At 42.2% G+C, this 9,034-nt stretch overlaps 1 protein-coding gene across 1 annotated transcript; it reads right to left on the minus strand.

Annotated features, from left to right (window-relative positions):
* LOC123447585 (60 kDa jasmonate-induced protein-like) lies at positions 1-1,036 on the minus strand. Its single transcript, XM_045124194.1, has one exon. The coding sequence runs from the start codon at positions 944-946 to the stop codon at positions 215-217; it is 732 nt and encodes a 243-aa protein (XP_044980129.1). The 5' UTR covers positions 947-1,036; the 3' UTR covers positions 1-214.
* Positions 1,037-9,034: the final 7,998 nt, after the last annotated feature.

Genomic DNA, 9,034 nt, shown 5'->3' on the forward strand with positions numbered 1-9,034 from the left:
TGAAATCCTGAAACAACATACTAAAGCAAGCAAGCAAAGCTGAAAGCATACATATGCCCCAATCAGTGACAAACTAGACGAAGAACATGAAAAAAACATCGACTCGAGAATCGAGATGACCTAAACTAGACGAAGAACATGAAAGGAACATCAACTCGAGATGGACATAAATAAAGTCTAAACCAGCTAGCTGCAAGCCAGCCTGCATGGACGCTTACTCCAAGTTGATCGGAATGGCATGAGCCTTGAACACTTTCTCGAAGTCGGCATTCAGCAGTAGCCCGACCACGGCGAGCGCCTCCTCCTTGCTGCGGATGTTGGCCTGGGTCTCCAGCATCTTGGTGAATGGCCCGTCCCACTTGCCCGTGCGGTTGGAACGGAGGATCTCGTAGGACATGGTGTCCCAGTGCTCGATGTAGGGCAGGTGCTCCGGGGCGACGCGGGACTCGCCGTCCCATCCGTCGTTGACGGCCTTGCGGATGGGCTCCAGCCGCTGCGCCTCGCTTATCACAACCTTCACCGCCGCCAGCGCCCGCTTGACCGGCTCGACGTCGGCGCCCGGGCGGTAGGCCGAGAGAACGCGGATGGCCTGCATCATCGCCTCCCTGCCCAGCGGCACGCCCGGCAGGTTGGCGATGCCGCCGATGAGCTCGCTGTAGCTGCTGCCGAACGGGAGCGTCGTGGACGCGGGGAAGAGGTGGTCAAGGCCCGGGAATGCGTGCCAGTGGCCGCTCCCGTCGGTGAAGCCGGCGACGGAGACGTCGTGTTTCTGCACAGCCACGGAGCTCTTGTCGTCGTTGTGACCCTGCAGCTCCACGACGATGAGGGTCGGGTCACCAACCACAACTGCTCCTCCGTGTCCGTGCTTGATGTTGCCGACGGCGAGGCCAAGTATGAGGAGGAACGCCGCCATGCCAGCGAGTCGAGTCATGGTGGATCCCTCCATCGCTCTTCTGTTGAGCAATGAACAGTATAGTATTGTATATATGGTGGCAAGGGACACCGGCCGGCCGGCACACCGATTGGGTTGCACAACGGTGCTGGCTAGTGCAAGCGCGCATGGAACCGGCGTGAATGTCAGAAGAGGAGCGTGGCATGATCGATGATGATGGGCGTCCATTTTGACCGGCCGTGCTAGCTCTGGCACAAGGATGTACCATGTGATGCCCGTGCAGCTTTGGGCTCTTTCGTCCGACTAACAACTTTCAGCTTTTGCTTCACAAAGATGTGATGATTCCTTTTTTTAGATGTAGGCTTTATAGTTTGTACAAAAAACTATCTGAGTTAGCCCGCTCATTTGAGTGTATGTTAATTTTTATTAAAGAAAATAGATGTGCTCATCGTCACACGCAAATACTACTTACAAATTTTTAGGCCCGGAGCGTTCGATGGCAGTTCTTCGTTAGGCGTACCATGATGCCGGCACCCTTGCTCTCCGGCCACCTTAGCATCCATGGAGGTTGGCTCCTTTGACAAGGAAGATATCGTTATGAGGAGAACCAAGCACCGCAACAGTAGGCCGGCCTCCTCATGGAGGCCGCTGTGACACACGAAGAATTTCTCGGTCAGATGGAGATCATGACGGAGTGATTCCCGTTCCCGGTGCCACCATCGCAGTCATGTGAGAAGCGGCCGGGAGCAATTCATCAAGGACTAGCAGCCACCCACGATCACCAAGGCGTGAGGTCGCATCCTGCACTACCTCGTAGGCGGCGATGCCACGGGCTCAACGACCGTCGCCTCCGAGGAGGAGCCTGCGACGATGCAGCACCTACCGGCTCAATTGCGGCCCGCCGCTTTGCGTTTGCCAAGTCCAACACGGTAACGGAATGGGCACGCAACGACCTAGACAGCGTTGCCACGTGGGTCCTCGATCGCTCCATCGCTGTTGTGGAGATGTCCGCTAGGCGGCATCGCCTTATTGACGACGAGCTCGCCAATATCGGTGAGGAATGGTCGCTAAACAACTCCTCTAGGCAAAGGTCGCTGCCAGAGCACCACGGGCGTTGGCATTGGACACAGCGGCGTAGGCGGAGCGGCTCCTCTTCGAGCGGCAGGTTGCCGGACAAGGCTGCCATGATGGACATGTGCCCTTCTGTTGCTTGAAGGTATGACGACGGTGCGGCACGGAAGGGCGGCCACCTGTACAAGGTGGTCGTTCGGTACAAGTTGTAAGTTTTTGTTCTAGCTTTTAGTTAAACGGTTAAAATATCGACCATTTTATGTAAATTATGTTGGAACTTTAATGAAGTTGGTCGTATTTGATGAAATTTCTCCGGCTTGTTCAAATTAATTAGTTCTAAATTGTATGCGAATAGCACTGGATGGCCGGTTCCTCCATCTGTGTCCACGAACTTTTCCTCTCCCGTTCACAGACGGATGAGATGTCCATTATATGATGAGAGTTGAAGCTGCACTTGCAATTTTACATGAAACAGAACTAAATACGTATGAGTAGTATATATTATATGGACTGTTGACTGTTGCCAACGGACAAGAGCTACCACAACTGGTCTTCCGAGTGCAGTGACACCAGGACAGTATGACTGATCAGACGGGCGGGATGGCTTTTTTGACCGGCCGTGCTCTGTGTCTGTGGGGCATTTTCCAACCTGCAGCAGGCGCGTGTTTCAGTTTCAACTTTCAGTTTTTTTCGTCACAAAGGATGCGCCAGAGTACTTTGAAATGATTTGCTGAAATCATTGTGTATCATCCATGGGCGTGCCACGTTTGACCGATAATAAACTTTAATATATATACATCAGGTATAGGACTCAACTCAATCAACAAAAATATCCATAAAAAATAAATACTCCATCCGAAATCACTACCAGAATTGTTAGGTTTGCCTACTGTCGAGTGTATTTTTATCAGCAGTTCTACAAACATGTCCTTTCTTGAGTATCTATATATCAATATAAAAAGAACCAAAGTGGTAGATTACTAGTGAAAAACGGGCCTTTAGTCCCGGTTTTTTAATCGGGACAAAAGGTTGAAACTTTTAATCCTGGTTGTGTTACGAATCGGGACTAAATGTCATCCACGCGGCTAAAGAAATTTTTAGAATTTTTAGATTTTTTTTTATTTTCAAATCTTTAAATTATTTAACAATTTAATATCTAATCACCCCTACTCACTACTCTAATTTCTCGATCAGTTACCCACTCCACTAATTTCAAATCGTCTAATTCCCGGTCGGTCACCCATCCTCTCACTGCTCATTTCCCGATCAGTCACCCACCCCACTAATTTCAAATCATCTAATTTCCGGTCGGTTACCCATCCTCTCACTGCTCCAGCCCAAGCACGCTTAACTTTCGAGTTTTATGTGCACTATTTTTCAAGTGTGCGCTTGTCGTTTTCTTGACAATAGTAAGATATTAATTCTATTAACCCTTATGTCTTGATGTCACATGATTTCATTTTCTAAATTCCATACAATTATTAAAATAAACAACAATAATTAATTTAAAAACTCAAAAAACGTCAGAAAAGGAAAAACTTTCAAAAAAACTCAAATAATTCTCAAAAAGCATTAAAAAATCCTATATAAATAAAAGTTCAAAATAAAATAAGTAATAATATTATTGAAATTTAATGGAAATAAAGTAAGTAATAATATTATTTTATTGATTGTTTGCCATTTATTCATTTAACATGTCATAATTAATATCTTTAAATCTATAAATTGAACAAATAATATATCCATTATTATCAGAAACATGTGAGGAATACAAATAGCATGTGCTAAAAAGTTGACAAAGTTACGACAAAAACTGGATACACTTCATGTACAAACTGGACAATCTTTTTCGAAGTATGAGGGTTTCCAACTTATTTTCACTCCACACTTTTTGTGCTTTCAATATGCACCATTCAAAGCCATGTCATCAATTTTAAACCCTTTCTGACATCTTTTGCAATATTTCATGCATTTAATGATTTTTTGAGCTGAATGACCGTGAAATTGAAAATCACTACAAATGAATTCTTAAAAGGCTGAAATTTGGCATGGTGTCATCATTTCATCCGCATAGCATGTTCTAAAAAGTTGAGAGAGTTACGACAAAAACTGAATGCACTTCGTGTACAAAGTAGACAATCTCATTCGTAGCATGAGGGTTTCGAACGAAAACTCATGTGTTACAAAGGCATTTCAATTTTTGAACTTATTTTAACTTCAGACTTTTTGTGCGTTTAATATGCACCATTCAAAGACACGTTATCAATATTCAACCTTTTCTGACTTCATTTGCTATTTTCATGCATTTAATGATTTTTTTGAGCTATAAAACTAAAAGAGCTAAAACAAATATATTTTGATTAAAACACCCATTTAAAATAACCTACAAATTAGCAAATTTAATATAATGATAAAACACACTAATATTAAAAAGCAAGAAAAGGAATCACTCAAAAATCTATTTTTAAAGTAAAGTTATTCACAAAGTACGTAGTGATTCACAGATATTTCAAAAAATTCAAATCTAAACTATTTAAATTTGAAAACTACTGGCACTAACAGAAAGTTTATAATTTTTGTGACCTAAAGAAAAAAGATTCATTCAAAAACTATAAATATTCTAACAATTATTCCAAATCCAAAGAAGAGAAAACAGACCTTTAGTCTCGGTTGGAGCCACCAACCGGGACTAAAGGTCCCTTCCTGCGTTGAATTTGGGCCGCCAAAAAGGAGACATTTAGTCCTAGTTGGTGGCTCCAACCGGTCCTAAAGGGAGGACCTTTAGTCCCGGTGCACACACCAACCTGGAGCAAAGGTGGTAAACTCCTTTAGTCCAGGGCAGTGTCTCAAACCAAGACCAAAGGCCTCATTTGAACCGGAACTTATGCCTACCGAGCTCCATCCGGCGTTCTAGCCGCTCGAACCGGGACTAATGCTCATATTAGTCCCAGTTCATAACGCAACCGGGACTATTGCTCCGATCCGACAGAGAGGTATCTCAGGGCCCACTCGGTAAATACAACATCACAACAAGCTTGCAAGCAATGTGACAAATGAGGTAGTCACGGGATCTTGTATTACGGAACGAGTAAAGAGACTTACCGGTAAAGAGATTGAACTAGGTATAGAGATACTGGCGATCGAATCTCAGGCAAGTAACATATAGATACGTCTCCGTCGTATCTATAATTTTTGATTGTTTCATGCCAATATTCTACAACTTTCATATACTTTTGGCAACTTTTTATACTATTTTTGGGACTAACATATTGATCCAGTGCCCAGTGTCAGTTCTTGTTTTTTGCATGTTTTTTATTTCGCAAAATATCCATATTAAACGAAATCCAAACGTAATAAAAACTTATGGGGATTTTTTTGGGAATATTTATGATTTTTGGGAAGAAGAATCAACGTGAGGCGATGCACGGAGGGCCGACAAGCCCTGTAGCCGCCACCATGAGGTACGGCGGCGGCTGGCAGGCTGGTGGCCGCTCCTTAAGGCGTTTGGATCCCTTCTTTCTCCGTAAGAAAGATAATATCCGGAAGAAAATCGTGTTAAAATTTCAGCCCGATCGGAGTTACGGATCTCCGGGAATTTAAGAAACGGTGAAACGCATAATCTGGAAGCGCAGAAACAGAAGGACACACAGAGAGAGATCCAATCTCGGAGGGGCTCTCGCCCCTCCGCCGCCATGGAGACCATGGACTAGAGGGGAAACCCTTCTCCCATCTAGGGAGGAGGTCAAGGAAGAAGAAGAAGGAGGGGGGCTCTCTCTCCCCCTCTCTCCCGGCGGCGCCGGAACGCCGCCCGGGACATCATCGTGCGACGACGATCTACACCAACACCTCCGTCATCTTCACCAACATCTCCATCATCTCCCCTCATCTATATTCAGCGGTTCACTCTCCCGCAACCCACTGTACCCTCTAGTTGAACATGGTGCTTTATGCTACATATTATTATCCAATGATGTGTTGCTATCCTATGATGTGTGAGTAGATTATCGTTGTCCTATCGGTGATTGATGAATTGCTATGATTGGTTTAATTTGCTTGTGGTTATGTTCCTGTCTTTGGTGCCAATCATATGATCGCGCACGTGGATCACACCATGGGTTAGTTGTATGTTGATAGGACTATGTATTGGCAGGCTAGAGTGACAGAATCTTCAAACCTAGCATAAAAATTGATGCATATGGGATTGAAGGGGGACCAATATATCTTATTGCTATGGTTGGGTTTTACCTTAATGAACGTTAGTAGTTGCGGTCGCTTGCTAATAGTTCCAATCATAAGTGCATAGAATTCCAAGTAAGGGATGACATGCTAGCAGAGGCCTCTCCCACATAATACTTGCTATCGATCTAGTAACGTAATCAATTGCTTAGGGACAATTCCGCAACTACTACCACCACTTTTCCACACTCGTTAGACAGTCGTAGTTGTTTCTTTATCTAACCAGCCCCTAGTTTTATTTATGTGTTCTTTACTTTTTTGCAAGTCTATCCTATCACTCATACAAAGTACTTCTAGTTTCATACTTGTTCTAGATAAAGCGAACGTAAAGTGTGCGTACAGTTGTATCAGTGGTCGATAGAACTTGAGGGAATATTTGTCCAACCTTTAGCTCCTCGTTGGGTTCGACAATCTTACTTATCGAGAAAGGCTACAATTGATCCCCTATACTTGTGGGTTATCAAGACCTTTTTGTGGCGCCGTTGCCGGGGAGCAATAGCGTGGGGTGAATATTCTCGTGTGTGCTTGTTTGCTTTATCACTAAGTAGATTTATTTGCTGTTCTAAGTTGTTCTCTATCTTTAGTTATGGATATGGAACACGAAATACCGAAAAAATTAGGTGTACTTGCTACTCATGGAGATGGGGAACCTCCTAATACCCTTGATGCTCGTTACGTGGAAAGTATTATATACTTCTTTAATAATCCTAAGAAAGCCCCATTCAATTATATAATGGGATACACGTTGGATCAACATGAATACTTTAGGGATTATCGCTTGACTCAAAAAGAGAAACTTTTATGGGATCAAATCCATTTATTGAAAGGGTATGGGAACTATGCAAGAGACATGGTGTTACTTGTTGCTCTAGGATGAAGGCTCCACACCTTCCCTTTTCTTGTGAGTTTAATGATCATAGAACTTTGGCTTCTTATGCTAATGGTATATATGATTACTATGATGTGGATCAAATAGAAGAGTTTGTTGCTTTTATGGGTGCTTATTAAATTGAGGCTCTGTTTAAAAGGTATGATGATAATGATGATGCTCCTTACCGATCTAAAAATTTGGCTATGCTTGTTTATTGTTATACTAATTATGAATATAATGCCCATATTGAACGATTTAAGGAGAAATCCTATGCTGCCCAAGAAGAGACTATTATTTTGCAGGAAACTATGGAAGAAGAAAATGCTGAAATTGTGAGCTCATTAGATGAAAAAGATGACGAGGAGAGCGAAGAACAAAAGGAGGAAGAACGGACTAGCTACCCGTGTCCATCTTCTAATGAGTGTAACTCTTCTACTCATACATTATTTAATTTCCCTTCGTTCTTACCGAAGGATGAATGCTATGATCCCTTGGATTCGTTTGAAATATCCCTTTTAGATGAACTTGACGCTTGCTATGCTTGTGGCCATGATGCCAATATGAATGATGCTTATGAAGATGAGCTAGCTATAGTTCCTTATGTTACACATGATGATTTTGATGAATATAATATGCATGTGCTTGCTGCTCCTACTTGCAATTATTATGAGAGAGGAACTACATCTCCACCTCTCTATGTTTTCAATACGATAAAATTGCAAGAAACTGCTTATGCTATGTATTGGCGTTTACTTGATGTGCATGAATTGTTCTTTTATGACATGCCAATGCATAGGAAGAGAGTTAGACTTCATCATTGCTTGATATATGTTACCTTGTGCTTACTACTAAATTTCAAATCATTGCTAATTAAAATTGGCTTTGATATACCTTGGGATCCGGGTGGATCCATTACTTGAGCACTTTATGCCTAGCTTAATGGCTTTAAAGAAAGCACTGCCTGGGAGACAACCCGAAAGTTTTAGAGAGTCATTTATTTCTGTTGAGTGCTTTTATTTAGTTTAAAAACAAACAAAAAAATATAGAGGGGAACTTAAAACTTTTTCAAAAAGAAAAGCGATTGAAAGGTGATGCATTGCGGAAGTGAGGGTCGACCTTGAACACTTGTGTTCATGCTCATGGAAACAATGTAGAATTTTTCATGGAAGTTTCTCACAAAAATAATTATCCCCTTGTACAATTCCTTTGTGTTTTTAAAAATAATGTGCCAAGCAAAGCCTTTACGATTAGTTTGGGTGATAGTTGTTTGATCACGCTGAGAAAAGACAGAAACTTTCTGCTCACGAAATTAATTTTGCTTTTTATTATGGAAGAGCTTTTGAGTTGATTCTTTTTGCTGTTTATTGATATGAAAACTTTCCAGACGTTCGTAAATTTTCATATTTTTTGAGATATCAGAAGTATACGGAATATACAGATTGCTACAGAATGTTCTGTTTTGACAGATTCTGTTTTCTATGCATTGTTTTCTTATTCTGATGAATCTATGGGTAGTATCGGTGGGTATGAACCATGGTGGAGTTGGATTACAATAGAGATAATGCTAATATGAATTTAGAATGAGTTCACTACAGTACTTGAAGTGGTGATTTATTTTATTATACTAACGGATCTCACGAAGTTTTATTGAGTTTTGTATTATTGAAGTTTTCAAGTTTTGGGTGAGAGCCGATTGATGAAGGAATAAGGAGAGGCAAGAGCCTAAGCTTGGGGATTCCCGAGGCACCCCAAGGTAATATTCAAGGAAGACTCAAGCGTCTAAGCTTGGGGATGCCTCGGAAGGCATCCCCTCTTTCGTCTACAATCTATCGGTAATTTTACTCGAAGCTATATTTTAATTCGTCACATGATATGTGCAAATTCTTGGAGCGTCTTTTGTGTCTATTTTTTTTCCTTTTTCTTTTATGCACCATGCTGGTATGAGATAGTCCTTGGTTGGCTTT

This window comes from Hordeum vulgare, chromosome 4H (assembly GCF_904849725.1).
Source record: "Hordeum vulgare subsp. vulgare chromosome 4H, MorexV3_pseudomolecules_assembly, whole genome shotgun sequence".
Classification (NCBI taxonomy): Eukaryota; Viridiplantae; Streptophyta; class Magnoliopsida; order Poales; family Poaceae; genus Hordeum; species Hordeum vulgare.